The 16,729-nt window shown below is 56.1% G+C and overlaps 1 protein-coding gene across 5 annotated transcripts; it reads left to right on the forward strand.

The window, feature by feature from the left end:
- Positions 1–1,653: 1,653 nt before the first annotated feature.
- On the forward strand, positions 1,654–16,484 carry Mettl22 (methyltransferase 22, Kin17 lysine). 5 transcript variants are annotated; one of them, XM_076840515.2, is made up of 11 exons: positions 1,654–1,739; positions 2,352–2,491; positions 4,767–5,150; positions 7,457–7,497; positions 7,588–7,732; positions 11,004–11,075; positions 12,155–12,208; positions 13,214–13,294; positions 13,397–13,499; positions 15,236–15,404; positions 16,376–16,484. In XM_076840515.2, exons 2-11 carry the CDS (start codon positions 2,386–2,388, stop codon positions 16,409–16,411), a joined length of 1,191 nt encoding a protein of 396 aa, XP_076696630.2. In that variant the 5' UTR covers positions 1,654–1,739; positions 2,352–2,385; the 3' UTR covers positions 16,412–16,484. The 5 variants fall into 5 exon arrangements, with proteins under 5 accessions (XP_076696630.2, XP_076696631.2, XP_076696632.2 ...); XM_076840516.2 differs by lacking the exon at positions 7,457–7,497 and having other exon boundaries at positions 4,767–5,062; XM_076840517.2 differs by lacking the exon at positions 16,376–16,484 and having other exon boundaries at positions 13,380–13,499; positions 15,236–15,323.
- The last annotated feature ends 245 nt before the right edge of the window (positions 16,485–16,729 follow it).

A 16,729-nucleotide genomic window follows, 5' to 3' on the forward strand; every position in this document is an offset into this window, starting at 1 on the left:
CTCTAGTTCTGGGCAGGCTCCATCCTGTTTTTAGCAACAGAGATGAAGTTCACCCCGGCCTGAGGCCACCCAAGGGCTCCCCCTCTGTCGTGTTCTCTGGGCCCCCTTCTCCAGCAGCCCTGCTGCTCACAGAGAAAACACCCACAAGGAGCCCCTGGATGATGCCCAGAGGCTACGGGTTTCACATCAAGGCCTCCAAAAACCATTAGGAGCTTTATGGCTTGGGGGTTGTGAGGTGGCCTCAAAAAGCTCATGTTAGACAATGCAGGAATGTTCAGAGATGAAACAATTAGGTTGGGAGAAATGTAACCTAATCAGCGGATTGATCTACTTGATGAATTAATAATTAGGCAGTGAAGCCAGATTTAAAGATAGGTAGTTAGTGTAGTTAGGTAAATTGGGTCTAATATCGAATAAAATAAAGAAAATGGAGGCCAGTATAGAGAATGGAGTCCAGGAAAACAGCGAGCACTTGGGGAAATTGAAATGTTAATGTCCCCAAAGCTGGGAGCCCATTCTCAGGAAATGTTAATGAAACAGCTCCCAGCAAACAGGGAGGTGCTAATCAAAAATCGCCCCAGGCCCTTCCTGCCCAGCCTACTCCTCCAGTCCCCCTGTGTCCCACCTTTTGGGCCTTCCCACCTGCATTCCATCACTGCAGGACAGAGGGAAACTGAGGACGGGGATGTGGGAGGACTAAAAGAAGACCTCAGATACAAAAAAGGGAAGACCTCCCCCTTTCGTGGATTCCGCCTTTTGGGTCCCCTTCTTCCTCCTGGAGAAGTCTTTTCTGCTGTCCTTTAATAAAGCTTCCACTGTCCACTGTCCACTCGCCTGGGCGTGCTTCTCTGGTGTTATACTTCAGCACAGTCCACAGCGGTAACAACAGGACTGCTGGACTGGGTGATAACTGCGAGGCCTGGCTGGGGGCCTGCCCGGGAAGTGTTTATCTTCTTTGCATCCCCTCCCTGGGCTTCCCAGGAGTCATCATCTGAGCAGCTTTCCTCCACAGTGCCCTTCTGCCTCACCTAGAATCCTAAGCAATGGAGTTGGCCCACCATGGACTACGGTCTCTGAAATCGCGAGCTCAGAATTAAATTATTTCTAAGGTGTTCACGTTTGGTATTTTGATCACAGTCACAAAAAAAGCTAAGGCAGGCATCTACCACATTCAAGTTGACTCAAAGTTTCACTCCGGCACTGGATTTTATTTCTTGTCCGTTAGACTCCCACAAAGACTGCAATGCTGGATCGGCCCTGGCGTTGGGGACTTCGGGAGCGGTTGAATGAATACCAGCTCTTAATAGTAACCAGCACTAGGGACAAGGACAGGGTGGCACCAGTGATACGGAATAAGCCAGCACGTGGGTGAAGGGCACAGGCTCTGGAGCTGTGCACCCTGGGCTGGAATCCAGACAACACTACTTAGGAGCTGGGTGACCTTGGGCGACTTATTTAACACCTGTAGAGGGCTGGGGTCGCACACCCTCGGGTAGAGGCACCCCCTGCCAGGCACAGCAGAAACGCTGGACCAGCAGCTGCCGCGCCTCCCAGACACCGCAGCGGGGGCAGCCGGAGCAGCCACCCCACACGCCTGCGTGGCCGACAGGTGGGTGGGGCCACGGTTGCGCGGGGCGGGACGGGAGAGACGGAACCGCGCCTGCGCACGCCGGCTGTCATGGCGGCCGCCTGAGTGCCGCGGCGAGCGTCGGGTGGGCTCCCGGCCCGGGCTGCGGCGGGTAAGTCCCTGAGGGGCGTGGCAGGGTGGGGAAAGTGACCAGCCTGCTGGCCCCGAGCTGACCTGGAGGTCTGGACGGCCCCACCGGAGGCACTCAGCCTCTGTCCCCTCCTAAAGAAGGGTGCGGGGGAGGCCTCTCGTCCTCCGGGGTCCGGGAAGCCCCCGTCGGTCGCAGGGCAGGACTCCGGGGAGCAGCGTCGTGGTGAGGAGCGGCAGGCGGTGGGGCAAAGGCTACGGCGGGACGTCCAAGCCGGGGCATGTGTGGTCAGTTCTCCTCCCTCCGCCCTTCTTGGCTGTTGGAAGGTCTGCATAGTGGAAAAGTTGGGGGAAAAGAGGAGAACGGGACTTCATCACGGTTCATAGGGGGAAATTCAGGTCTCCTGCCGTGAACACAAGGGTGCTGTGACAGTGGACACGGTGCGAGCAAGACACCAGATTCCCGCTGGATTCTTGTCCCTGGCCAAGGCTCTGAGACTTTCTCCTTAGAACTGGGAATTGGCAGGGGAACACCCTGGTGATAGTGCTGGTGCACAGTCATTGGCCCCCGGGCTGGGTATGTTACCTTGCTCTCCTCCGGAACCTGCCTTCCTGAAGACCTGTTCTTGCCTCTCAGGTGCTTCTGCCTCAGGAATAACTGGGACCCGACCATGGATGAGGTCACCTTCAAAAGTGACACTGTGCTGTCAGATGTTCACCTCTACACTCCAAACCAGAGACACCTCATGGTGCGGCTAAATGGTGTGGGGCAGCCTGGTAAGGTCCTGGGTGGGGTGGATAACTTAGCACGCCCAGAGTTCCCACCTCATCTTCTGTTTTCCCCTATTAATCTTTTTTGGGGTCGATTAGGAAGACAAGATTGTTTAGTTGCCATCTTCACCACACCAGGTCAGCTCGCCCTTGTTGATTGAGGTCCTGCACTTTCCTGAGCACCTGAACCTGTGCTGTGCCAGGCCCAGGACTTGATGCTGGGAATGCAGAAGTGAGACAGACTCTACCTTCGGCAAATTCACAGTCCCTAGAGGGACCAGTGCTGGCTTGTTCTGTCACTGCACCCCATTCCTCTGCCCAGCCCAGCGTATCCACCTCTGTCTGCCTGGCTGCTCTGTTTGCTTACCCCAGGCTCCTCAGCTTTTCTTCTACACGTCTTCCCCCATCTTCTCCCAGCAGCCAACAGGTTTGTTTGAAAACGCAAACCAAATCACAGCACTCTCCAGACTCAGATTCCCATTAGTTTCCCTTTGCTCTCAGAGTAACATCCAGACTCCTTGCCTTGGCCTGCAAGGCCCAGCCTGAGCCAGCCTGGGCCTGCGTGTCTGCCCAATCACTCCCCCTCCCTTGCAGCTCCGTGGCCCTTCAGCTTCTCCCTCAGACCCTGCATCTGCTTTCCCCTTCCTAACCCTGGCTCTGCAGGGTTCAGCTCCTCAGACAGGTTCCCCGATGACCCTCCCAACTCAAGTCACCTTGTATTGTTTTTTTGTTTGTTTGATATGATTATTTATTTATTTTTAATACATACTCTGTGGTTTTTTTAAATAATTATTTTTAGTTTTAGTTGTCAATACCTTTATTTTATTTATTCATTTTTACGTGGTGCTGAGGATCGTACCCAGGACCTTACACATGCCAGGCAAGCGCTCTACCGCTGAGCCACAACCCCAGCCCCTTGATGTGATTATTAATAACTCCCATTTCTCTCCTGTTCCAAATTGATGATTAACCAGTGGTCACAAACTTTACAGCTTGTGGGCTGCACCTGGCCATGGCTTGGTTTCATAAATAAGGTTCTACTGAAACACAGCCAAGCCCACTGTTTCTGTTGTTATAGCTGCAGTGGCAGAGTGGACTAGTTGCAACAGTGACCATGTGGCCCACAGAGCTGAAAATATTTACGATTTAACCTGTTGATCTCCGAAAAATTTGCTGACCCCTACATTATATGGTTGCCATATCTATGCCACACGGGATAAGTTTTGCAGAATCCATGGGAGTTCACACACAATCTGTAATCTTGGATAATGTTTCCCCATCATCACGCCTAAAATGTAGCCCCTGCTTTGTATCCTCAGTCCCAACATGGCACTCAGTGCAGTTTTGGTGAATGTCTGTCGGGGGGGGGGGGGTAGGTGGGTGTCTGTTCCAAACTTTGGCGTAAGCTTGGAATACTGTGGGGACCGCAGGAAGGGGCAGCGGAGCTCAGCCCTAAATGCTGAAAAGATCTTTCCAAACAAGTAGAGGAAAGGCATCCCAGGCAGAGGGGACAGCTGGTACGAAGGTGTGGGGGCGGGGCTCTCCTTAGGCCCCTGTGCTGTGCCTCCTGTGGTGCCCAGGTGGTTTTCAGGAGGAGATGGAGGGCAGTACCCTCCATCTCACGTGAAGTCAGGGTGAAGGGAACTCAGGGCAGAAGAGCCCTCAGCCAGGGTACCCAACCACAGCCTTGGATTCCCCAGGGGTGGACACACTTGTTCTCCTGAGGCAGATGAGTAAGTTTGGGGGCATCAGACCCCTGGGAAGATGGAGGACTCAGCCCTGGGCGCCCTCTGGGAAGTCTTGCTCCCCTGCCTCCAGTCCACTCCTCCTGGCACAAGCCCTTATTGAAACTGTCCCAGTGACTTTCTGGTCACCACGTGGTGAGGGATAGCTCACATCCTGTCACCCTCCAGACCTTCAGAGGCGGAGCGGTGTGGTGAGAGGGTGGCTGTCTGCTGCCTTGGCCGCTTGGCTCAGCCTGGATCTCCACGTCTGTGAGGTGGAGCTGACGTGCCTCCTTCGCTTGGTGTGAGGGTCAGATGAGAAGACCTGGCCTGCATGTGGGTGCTCATAAAGCAGAGGCTGCTCTCACTGGTGGCTGGTGCTGAGTGGTGGCCCAGCCAGTGATCAGTGCCCAATGCAACGGGCCCTTTCTGCCGGTGTTAGTGTATCTCCCACTGCCTTCAAAGACACTCCCAGGTGGTAACCAGACTTCTCAGAGGACAGGACATTTTAAACTCACCCCTTGAGTTGCTCATTTGTGTTTTGTCTTGCCTTTCAGTCTTCCTGTCCCAGTTCAAGCTTCTGTGGAGTCAAGACTCTTGGAGAGACTCGGGGGCTGAGGGTGGCCATCACAGAGATGCTCACTCATGGGAGGTCCCTCCTGCTGGCTCAGGCAGCCCAGGGTCCATTCCTGGAAGTGGCCACAGCCGTGAGGGTTCCCCTCTCCAGGCAGGGGCTGATACCTCTGGCCAGGAAGGGGCAGGAGCTCAGCTGGATGAGGATGGGGATTTGGATGTGGTGAGGAGACCACGGGCGGCCTCTGATCCTGACCTGGAGGGATCTCCAAGAGACAAGGTACATCCCATGATTCTAACACAGGAGGAAGACGACATCACGGGAGACGAAGCACCAGAGAGCTGCCCCCACAGTGTCATCCGAATAGGTAAATAAAGGTCAGTCTCTCCTGCCACCGGGGCGGCTCCCTAGTAGCAGCCAGGGTGCAGGAGCATCAGTGTCGGCTCTGGCTCAGGCCCAGGCCAGGACGGCATAGACAGGATAGCAGCAGAACGGCAGGCGCAGCTGGAAGCAGGTGGTGCCGCTGCTGGCCCAGGCTCAGGACTCCGCAGTAGCTCCCCTTACCTCAGGATAGGCTTCAGATGGCTGCTTGCCAGGCCGTGTGTGACGTGGCCTCTGCTCGCCTCTGCAGCTCAGTTCACACCTCCTTCAGCCCTCCTCTGCGAGCCTCCTTGTGCTCTGCTGGGTTCCTGGGTGCTTTCTTAACACATCCCTGTTGAAGACTCCCAGCTTAGCCATCGGCTCCCCCAGGAGGCCGGGCTCCTGCTGCCTCCCACGTCCAGGTTCTCAGCATGCTGGGGTGTCAGGCAGGGAGGCTGTGAAGGCTCAGCCAGGCTGGGCTGGCCCCAGGCCCCAGTGATTGCTTACTTCATACTCTCAGCCCTCTCTTCCCTGCCTCCCTGAAGGGCACCGGAGCCCGGTACTCCACGGTGAGGCTTTGGCCTCCAGTGTGCAGGCATTTCATGTTCTGGGATTTACTGTCCTCCAGGCTGAGAACCCTATGGGAAAGGGCCAGTGGGTGGTGGTCCACCCAGGGGCAGAGCAGAAGGTAAAGTTGTTGAGCGTAGGTCATGGCTTGTCTTGTTCCATTCTGGGCTACAGCACCATCTTCTGCAAATCTTGGTTGATGGGGGACTGGACCGTGGCCCTGCAGAGCTGGATGTTGAACCTGTCTCCACCCCTCACCAGCAAGTGACCATGGACAGGGTTCTCCCACCCAGAGATTCAGTTTTTGCACCTATAGAATAGGATCACGGATACTGCCCTCCAGAGTTTGGGTGGTAATTTAGTGAAATAATGCCCAGGAAGTCCACTTCTTATTGATTCCTGAATGAGACTCCCCCAGAGTGCACAGCTGCTAAGCCCTCACTCTCTTTGGAGCACCATCCAGCTGTGCCTCGGTCACCACGTCTGTGTCTGTGAAGTGGGGAGGCCCCAGGTCAGGGGGAACCTCTGAGGTGCGAGCCCTGGGCCCAGCTCAGAGGTGTCCGGCCAGCGCAGGTATAGGGAGTGAACGCGACCACTGTGGGTGGGGCGTGGACGCACTTCTGTTCGGTTTCAAACCAGATGGCCACGTTGGGCCTAACACTCCCATCAAGTCCTGAAAGTAACTCCAAACGGTGACGTCAAGCCCAGCCGGGTGCTGGCGGACAGCGCATGGGCCGCTGTAGACTCAGAGCCTGTGTGGGAAGTCCGCATGCTGTGCAGAGATCTTGGTCAGATTTCTCCTGGAGAGGTCCTCAGGCCCACTGTCCTGGGGGACTCCTCAGTCACTGTCACCTGGCTTGGGTACAGGGTAGTTGGCTTGTGTTGGATACCTTGTTGGGGTCCCAGGAGCCCTGGGCACAGTGAGGAGCTCACACCAAGAGCTCACGGGAACCTGAAGGAGCCAGGCTCCAGTGCTCCAGGAGTGGCAGCACCACTCACCCGCAGCCCTGCATTCTCCACCCTGGGCCCCTCCTTATTTCTGTGACATCATGGTTTGGTTTTGTGTGAGTCTGATGAGCAGTGGAAGCCACCCACCCTCCTGTGCCGCGTGTGTTTGAGCTTGGTTGCCCTGTGGTCCTGCTGAGGTGGTTGGGAGTTCTGATCTGGCACCAGAGACTGGCACCCTTCCTCTTCCTCCTCTCACCCTCCGTGCCCTCCCCACCACCAGAATTGTATCCTAACGTGTTGTGCCCACATGTTGTGCTTGGGAACACTTAGACTTCCTTAACATGCTTCTCTTCAACCTTTTGGGAAAGGATAAGAACTCAAACTGATTTTGTTAACTTCTAGCATGGTTCTAAGTGTGAGAAAGGTTTTGGAATGAGCGGTGGTTATTACTAGCACATAAACAAGGTACAGTTTTAAAGATGCAGTACTGGACTTGGGGCCTCATGAGATGCGAGTGTTTAACTAGGCACTGTTGTGACCTAGTCTCCAGCCACAGGTAGGGTCACCTGGTGACGTGAGGAGAGGGAGCCAGGGACCTGCTCCCAAGGGATGCTTGCACACTCCTGCCTGGTAGCGTGGCCTGAGCGTCCGCTTCTCTCTGGAACACCTAGCCCGGTGCCCATCTGACTGCGTTGGCAGGTTGCCATTCACCCATGCCACCCACCCCTGCCATCCGGTGGCTTTCTGTCTGTCCCCACTCACAGTGGGCATTTCTTTTTCGGTCTCCATCCTGTCCAGAGCACACCATGGCCACCCCCCTGGAGGATGTTGGCAAGCAGGTGGGTAGGTCCTGTCCTCTTCCTGTGGCCCTGAAGAGCCTTTCTCTGGAGCCTCACATCAGCTGGTGCTCTTCGTCCTCTCCCCTCCAGGTGTGGCGGGGCGCCCTGCTCCTGGCGGACTACATCCTATTCAGACGGGACCTCTTCCAAGGACGCACGGTGCTGGAGCTGGGAGCAGGCACGGGGCTTGCCAGCATCGTGGCGGCCACTGTGGCGCAGACCGTGTATTGTACAGGTAATGGGCATCGGCTCAGACTGCAGGGAGGTGGCAGTCCCCACAGTCGGTGCTAACCCTATTGGGAAAGGAGACGGGGACACCGGGAAGGGGATGTTGGCTAGTCCCTGGTTTGCTGAATAATGAATGGCCAAGCGGTGCCCAACAAGTGGCTACAGCATCGCCCAGCAGACACCAGATCAATGGTGTCAGTGTCTGATGCCCTTTGATGCTGACACCTAGAAAGAACAAACTTCTCAAGGAACCGTGATGATGTTCCCTCTCGTGAGCCTTAAAAACACCACAGACGTCTTGCCTGTTCGTTGGGAAATTAGTGAAACACAGTGAAATAAAGTCACTCATAATTTTACAGTCCCCAGATTTATGCAGCAGTATGCAGTTTATTCAGCACCTCAGGTGCCCAGTATATTTGTGGGTGTAGTCAGGCCCGTAGTGAGTAAAATAATCACGTCGCTGCCCTTGGGCAACTTGTACTTCAGAATCTCTGCTTAACCTGTTCATATTTGCTTGCATGTGCACGACCTTGCGCGCGCACACACACACACACACACACACACACATACACATACACACACACACACGTCTCTTTCCTTTTAGGAATATGTACAGATTCCCAGAGAAGAGCTGAAATGCAGTGTCTGGGGCTCTGTCCTGCCAGGTGCTGGAAAACATTTTTCAGAGCATTTTCCTATCACTAGCAGTTATTTAACTATGGCTTTGAGTAATCAGATACTTTCTCACTTCGTTTTCAACCCCTCAGCTGGTGAGCGTTTGGGTGGTTGTGTTTCTCTCATTTTGATGACACTGGGGTGAAGCCTTTGCATGTTCGTATTCCCTTTGTGCCATCTGATACCCATTGGGCCAGGTTTCCCGGAGAGGGAGGGACTTGTCTTACGCTGGTGCTCCTTGTTGTCAGCTGATTTCTTTTTATTATTATTTTGAAATCTCATTAGACTAACACAGAAGTCACTAAAATACTCTGCAAAGTGCCATATACTTGTTTTAGTCAGCTTTTCCACCACTGTGACCAAAAGACCTAAGAAAAACAACACAGGAGGAAAACTGTTTTGGCTCACAGTTTCAGAGATTCAGTCCACGGTTGGCCAGCTCCATAGCTCTGGGCCCAAGGTGAGGCAGCGTATCATGGCGGGAGAGTGTTGAGGAGGAAAGCAGCTCAGGACATGGCACTTAGGAGGCAGAGAGTGAGTTCCACTCACCAGGGGTGGAATATAAACCCTGGCACACCTCAGCCGCCCACTTCCTCCAGCCACACCCAGCCTGCCCAGGTACCAGCCAGCTAATCCCTTACAGTCAGTGGATTAACCTGCTGGTTGGATTTCAGCTCCCATAGTCCATTCTTCACCTCTGAACATTTTTGCATTGTCTCACACATGAGCTTTTGGGGGTACCTCGCATCTAAACCCGTTGATAACATCTTACACAACCATAGTGCAGTGGTCAGGACCAGCAAACTGACACGGGTGGGTGCTGCTGGCGAAGCTAGCCATGCCAGAGTGCCCTGCTGGAGTGTCCCGGCTGTGAAAGGGGTCTTGTCAAATGAGCATGATTACCTTACTTCAAACCTGTAGTGTCTGCTGGGCAGAGAGAGGGTTTGCTGATGGGGTTTGCATTTTGTTGTTTCCTAGTGAAGATTTTCACGGCACAGACTTTTGCTTCTGAGGTCGGGAGGGAGTTGGAATGACCTGGCACTCATAATGCTGAGTCAGCCACTGGCAGGGGTTGACCAGCCACCTGAGTGCTGCCTCTTGACAGTTTCATGTAAATTGCAAGCCAGGAGCATCACTGGGTGCCTGATGCCTAGTAACAAAATAGCATCAAATTGTCTTTTCCTGAGAGGAAAAATCTCCAACATAGAGAAGAGAACTTCACTTAGGTGGCATGTCACAGTTAGCAAGGCCCTGATGGTCAGCCACATGATGAGTGCCTAATTGTAACTTAATAGTGACAGCCAGAGAGCCAATTTTGATTCCCTTTGTCCAAAGGGGCACACTGAGGCTAAGGTTGAATGGCTGGTCCAAGCTCATGGTCACGCTGCTGATGACAGTCAAGCCCCTTGACCCAGACCTCCTGGTTCAGGGTGCGGTGCCTTGATCACAGGCAGGTATATCAGACTCTGTTCCCCGGAGCAGTCCCCGCAGAGGGGTGACGTGGCTTCTCCAGGGCTCCATGCTCCTACTGCGCGGTATTGTTAGAATCCCTTGTAAGATCTCTTGTAACAAAAACTACCCTGAGGATTTAAAAGCTGGGGTTCTGGGGGTGTCGCTCAGTGGCAGAAAGGGAGCTTAGCAAGCACAGACCCTGGCCTATCCCTGGCACTGCAACATAAAACAAAAACTGTCGAGGGCTGGGTTGTGGCTCAGCAGTAGAGCACTCACCTGGGTTTAATCCTCAGCACCACATAAAAATAAATGAATAAAATAAAGATATTGTGTCAACTACAACTAAAAAATAAGTATTTTAAAAACACCTGTGGAAGCAGTCCTGCACTGCCTCAATGTCCCCTTTCCTCAGTGGCCAGTACAAGGGTTGGGTCTGAGCCTTGGCTGAGCAAACTCTCTGCACTAGGCTCTGTGTGGCCTCCAGCACGCACCGTCTGGTCCCAGGGGTCGTGGTGGCAGGGTGGGTTGAGCATTGCCGATGGCGAGACGTCCCGTGCTCCACTTGGTGCATTCTCCTAGTGAAGATTGATTTTTTGCAAAGTGCTGCTTCCCTCAATGAGAATCCACTGTGTTGGTCCTGCTGAGACGTGAGAAATGTCGTCTGTCTGAGCAGCAGGCCCCCAGCAGTGACTGGGCAGGAGAGTCCCTCGCTGGTCACAGCCTGCTGCATCTCCAGTGACTGTCATTTGCCCTCTGACTCCAGCCGGTTTTCTGGAGTGTCAGAGACCCTGGAATCGGATCCCAGCTCCTGCTCCCACTAGTTAGATGACTTGCTCAGGTTGCTCAGTCTGTGACGTGGGAATGCTGCTGCCTTGGATGGCTGTGAACACGCAGGGAAGTGCCATGTCTGCTTTGCATACTCAGGGATGAGCGCTCACCCCACCTCCAGGCACGCCCACAGTGCTGTGTCCTCCAGGACATGATTCTCACGTAGGGAAGACAGTGGGAAAGAGCCCGGGTGCCCCTGTGTGGTCCGGGCGTGGAACTCAAGGGGCAGTGCAGCTCTAGTGTCTGGGTGGTGCTCTTGGTGGCTGCTCTGCAGGCACAGCCCTGGAGCTGTGTCCTAACAGCCAGCATGTCTGTCCTTCCAGACGTTGGTGCAGACCTCCTGGCGATGTGCCAACGAAACGTTGCCCTCAACAGCCACCTGGCTGCCGCCGGAGGTGAGGCCCAGTTCTGAGGGAAGTTCCTGTTTGGCAGGCAAAAGAGGTTGGGGTGGGGACGCTGGGAGGTGGAGGAGGAAGCTGGGTGGATGGAGGAGCAGGCTCCACTCAGCGCTGGGGCACAGTGCTTTGTCCTGGGGCTCCTCACCTCCGCACACGGCCACATCCTCCCCTAGCTTCTTCTGGCCTGGACATCGTCCCCCGCCTCATCTTTCTAGCTCTTCTTCTGACCTGTCCTGCTGTCCTCCACGTGGCACCCAGTGTGGCCTTGCAGAGTTGCAAGTGCTGCCCCCCCAGCCCTCGGGATCCCTCAGGCCAGGGGGCCGCTCCTGCTCTCTGTACCTCTCCAGCCAGGGCTCGCTGCCCAGGCTGCACTCTACCCTCTGCCAGGAGGTCCCAGCGGCATCTGCCCAGCTGCCCAGCTGCCCAGTCCCTGCACAGCCTGCAGGAGGAGTATACACAGTGGCCTGACTGGACTGCCAGGCAGACAGACCTGAGCAACCTGCGGTGTCCCCCACCCCCAGGCCTCAGGCCCCCCGGGTTTGCCCACCCTAAGCATCAAGGTGAACTCCTTGCTGGTCCGGCCCCCACTCTGGCCCTCCAGGCTGTCCCTCTGCCTGGACTCTCCAACTCAAACAGCACTCCCGTGACACTGCACTTATCCCTTGCTTGTTGGCTGGCTGCCTGGTGTTGCCCACCCACTAGACGTGAGCCTGGTGGCCGGGCCCCTTGCGCCTCCCCAAGAGGTGAGGCGAGACTATGCTGAGCGCCCAGGAAGGCAGGGAGGACCTATGGCGGGCTCCACGCCCTCCTGCCCTCGCAGCCTCACACACCAGTCCTGTCCCCTCCCCCTTGCCTTGCAGCATTGCCCTGACCACAGCAGTCACTCCTTAGGTGGCTGGTCCCCGACAGCAGGGGCCAGGAGTCTCTCTCACCAGTTGCTGACACTTCACACTCAAAAAATGCAGGAGGGAGGGAAGGAGCAAGGGGAAAGGACCGGGTGGCTGGTGGGTGGTGGGTGGTGGGCGCCCCGCCATGCGGCCAGCCTGCAGCTGGGCCCTCTGTGTCTGTTCTCACAGGTGGAGTGGTTAAGGTCAAGGAGCTGGACTGGCTGAAGGACGACTTCTGCACAGGTGTGTTTCCTCGGGTGCCGGCCTGGGCTCAGGGGTCCTTGGCAGCACCCAGGGCACGGCACGGGTGCCGTGTTGGTTGAGCAGCAGAGCCCGGCTGCCACCAAGCCCCAGCAGCCAGGCAGGGTCCCTCCACTGCCAGTGGGTGGCAGTTGTTGCTTACTGAGCACCTGCTGTGTGTCGGGCACGTCATGTCCATGCCGTTTCCAGACTTCCCAGTGCCACCACGTATTGGGTGTCAAAACCCCTGAGTCTTGGGGCTGGGGCTCAGCGGTAGAGCGCTTGCCTAGCACATGCGAGGCCCTGGGTTCGACCCTCAGCACCACATAAAAATAAATAAGGTGTTGTGTCCAACCTCAACTAAAACATAAATATATTTTTAAAAACCCGAGTGCTGCCTTCCCTGGTTCACAGCTGGTACTGGGCGGGCTGCTGACCTCGGGCGTCCGCCATCTCCCAGCAGGTGGTGGTTCTGGGAGACCCACTGGGGGGAAGAGTCCTCTGAATTTCCTTACAAACTACTTCAGACCCTGGTGCTTGGTCTTTACAGAGGCTCTCGCAGGTGGGGGGACCATCCCCGAGGACCTGTCGCCTGCCGAGTGCCCTGCATACTGTGGGTCCCTTGACCCTCCCAGCAACCCCATGGGAGAAGTGCTGGCCCCTTTCTATGTGCACAGAACCAAAACCCAGAGAGTGGGTCACACAGCAAGTGAATGGCCTGGAAAGCCCTGGACAGGGCATGGAACACAGCTCATAGACAGCTGGCTGAGAGGGAGGGGAGGTTGGGATCTGCCTGCCTGTCACTGGCCCTCACTGGCCCTCAGTACACTACAGCTGTCCCCAGGGGCCCTGAAGCTGGGAGCTGGGACTCAGATGTGGCAGGCAGTGCCTCCTGCGCTGAGCTGCTCAACCCTGTCTCCTCCTGAAGCTCCTTTTGGTCATCTTCCAGTAAGAGTTGGTGGCCGGCAGAGACAGGATTGAGCCCAGGCCCTCCCCTTTCTCTGGCAGACCCTGAGGCCCCCTTCAGCTGGTCAGAAGGGGACATCGCTGACCTGTACGATCACACCACCGTGCTGTTTGCAGCTGAAGGTGAGCGAGCTCTGCGTGGTCACCGTGTCCCTGTCCTCACCTGGGAAGGAGTGCCTTATGCCTCCACTCTGCCCTGCCTCCCCAGCGCCGTCCCTTCCGCAGTGTTCTACGATGACGACCTCACAGACGCACTGTTCGCCACGCTCTCCCGCCTCGCCCACAGGCTGAAGAACGCCTGCACGGCCATCCTGTCCGTGGAGAAGAGGTGAGTGGGGCGCGGGGGCTGCAGCGGGTCTCCACGGGTCATGCCCTGTCCAGCTCCTGCTGCTGCCAGGCCAGGCTCGTCCCTGACACAGCACCTTTCCCAGTCCCCTGGGTCCCCGTCTGCAGATGAGGAAGGAAACTGACAGCATCAGGGGACTGTCCAGGCCCCTGCTAGGTCGTGACAAGACCCTTGTCCGCTGCCATTGGTGTTACTTGTGTTTTGGGTTTTTATGAAAAGAAGACATTTTTCGCCAGGCGTGGTAGCACCCACCTGTAATCCCAGTGGCTCTCGGGAGGCTGGGGCAGGAGGATCGTGAGTTCAGAACCAGTCTCAGCAACAGGAGGCGCTAAGCAACTCAGTGACATTTGTCTCTAAATAAAATGCAAAACAGGCTGGGGATGGGGCTCAGGGGTCAGGTGTCCTTGGGTTCAATCCTGGTGCCAAAAAAAAAAAACCTAAAAATGAGAAGCTAAGTGTCTGGTGGTGAACGCAGGTGGAGAGGTGGCTGCACTCACCGCAGCCGTCACAGCGGTCGCCTGCTGGGTGACACAGGCTTCACCTCCCTGCACGAGACTTTTGCCCAGAACCGCAGGTTCTTGCACACTCGTGGCAGCGTCGTTTGTGTCGGAGGTGCCCAGGGCCCGTCCATAGACACACCACCCCGGCCTCGTTGGGACCTGGCGTTGGTCAGACCAGGAGGGGAGCCGTTACCAGAAGGGGTCGTGAGGCATGCTGAAAGGCCACCAGGAGCTGTCCTGGCGGAGGGCCCTTAGTGTTTGGAGTTGCGCTGACTGTTTACGTCTGGGAGGGGCTGTTGTGAGGAGGCCTCAGGGAGAGTGGGGGGCACACACTGCCCTGGGGTGACAGTGCTGAAGCTGGGTGATGGGTCCATCATGTTCATGTGCTGTCCTCCTTTTGCATGTTTGTGATTTAAAAACTGAAAAAAGAAAAAAAACATGTTTAGCACTGGGGTTTGAACTCTGGGGCACCCTGCCGCTACCCTGCATCGCCAGCAGTTTTTATTTTTATTTAAAACAGGGTCTCTATAAATTGCTGAGGTTGGCCTCAAACTTGAGATCCTCCTGCCTCAGCCTCCCAAGTCTCTGGGATTACAGGTGTGCGCCACTGTGCCTAACGTGATTTTTCATAATAAAAGATTTGCGAAAGAGATGAAGAGCTTGAATTTCAAGCCAAATCATCTTGCAGATTCTGATTTGGAAAGGTACAGAAGAGGGTTGGGAAACTCAGTTCTGAAGGCCTGCCCTCTCTCTCCCTCCTTCTCTCTCTCACCTCCGTAACCCAGCAACTTCCTGGCCATGTCATTGCGCTCGGCTGTGCTCCCAGAGTGCACCTGCTTCTGCTGTGGCCTCTCCCGTTCATCCATAGGTAGTCACAGGGCCACTCCGCTGGGTTCTGTGCTGGTTGCAGGCTGGACAGGCGGCAGCACCTGCAGAGACTGGCTGATAAGTCTTCCCTTGGCCAGTTTTCAGCAGCTCACAGTCGGAGCCTGTCTTTCCAGGGGTGTGATCGTGGACACACAACCAGCTTCCTAAGCCTCAGTGTCCACATCTGTAAAATGGAGCTGGTAACCAGCTTTCAGGCAGATCCAGGAGGGCATTTGCTGAAATGCTTTGCACATAATAGTCACTCAGTTAAAAAATGAGAGGAGTGGGGCAGCAGGAAGAGGCTGAGGAGTGACAACCCGAGGGTGGTGGCTGTGTGCTGGCTGCCTGCAGGCTCAACTTCACGCTGCGACACCTGGACGTCACCTGTGAAGCCTACGACCACTTCCGCTCCTCCCTGCATGCCCTGGAGAAGCTGGCCCACGGCAAGCTGCGCTTCGTGGTGGAGCCCGTGGAGGCCTCCTTCCCGCAGCTGCTCGTCTACGAGCGCATCCGGCAGCTGGTAGGTCCTGTGGCGTGAAGCTGAGACCGCTGTGCCAGGCAGAGGCAGTGATGGACCCAACCCTCGCACCCAGGCCCCCGCCCCGCAGTCCAGTGGTGGCTGCAGAAGTGGTGCCCTCTGCAGCAGAACCTGCACTACGCTACATCTCCAGCGGTTTTTATTTTTATTTAATAAATTAAAATTTATTTAAAATTTTATTTTAAATGGGCAGCCCCCACGCAGACCCTTGCTTTGTAATGGCCACGTCCCACGGTGGCCTGGGCAGCAGACCTTCACCTGGCTTTTTAGCAGTGTCTTTCCCTGTGGACGGTTCAGGTCCAGAGAGGCAAGGCCCTGGCAGGACTTGGGAGCTGGAGTCAGTGGAGGGAGCTGGGGCCCCAGAGCCCAGCACAGGCCCTGCGTGTGCTCTGTGGAGACAGACTGCAGCCCAGTGTCATCGCCACTGGCCGCTCTGGCCCAGGCACAGCGGGGCCCCTCACATCAGGCCTCTCATGACCACCCTGAGGTTAGAGCCTCACGTGCCGGGCACCTTGCTAAGCACCTCTCGTCCACCACCTGCCTGATGCTCACGGCAACAGGCAGATGAGTCACCCCAGCAGGAAGTGGCAGCACTGGGGTCTTAATCCTATTGCCATGTCACTTATTACAGCTTTTCAACCCAGCACTTAGGGAATAGCCGCAGGTCCAGAGTCAGCCTCCAGTGGCCGGGGCTGGGTTCCTGGGAGTGCGGGGTGGGGAGTCGGCATCTTTTATTCCCTCTGCCTTTTGGCTGTGGCCTCTTTCTCTGGAAAGGGGAGGCTGGGGACAGAGCCAGCTCTCATGCTCCCTGTCTGCTTCCCGAGCAGAGGCAGCCCTGCATTTGTCTGGGTCCCGGGTGGTGGTTCAGAAAGGCCTGCTCGCTGCCTGGCCACCCCTGGAGCTGTGGTGGCATCACCCGCACAGCTCAGGAGCCTGTCCCTCCTCTCTTGCAGGAGCTCTGGAAGATTGTTGCAGAACCAGCAGCGTGACCAGGGCCTGGGCCAGGCCTGGCGGCTCAGCCGTTTCCATGATCTGCTTCTAATAAAACCAGAAGCTCACGCAGCTGTTGTCCGAGGTCCTGTCATTTTAACATGGTAAATGTGCCTTAGGTGGCCCCACATGGATTTCTGGGGCCTGTCGCTGCCTCCCAGCAGCAGCCAGAGAGCCTGGTTGCTCAGGGTGGGAGTCAACTCAGGCCCGTGGGCCTCGTGCTGGGCACTGGGGCCAGGGAGTCCTGGGGCTGCTTGGCGAGTGCGTGGTCTCTGTGGCCCCCGGGCGCACCCCCTGGCTGGGCCGGGCGGTGCAGT

The sequence above is a fragment of the Callospermophilus lateralis genome, chromosome 19 (genome assembly GCF_048772815.1).
Source record: "Callospermophilus lateralis isolate mCalLat2 chromosome 19, mCalLat2.hap1, whole genome shotgun sequence".
Classification (NCBI taxonomy): domain Eukaryota; kingdom Metazoa; phylum Chordata; class Mammalia; order Rodentia; family Sciuridae; genus Callospermophilus; species Callospermophilus lateralis.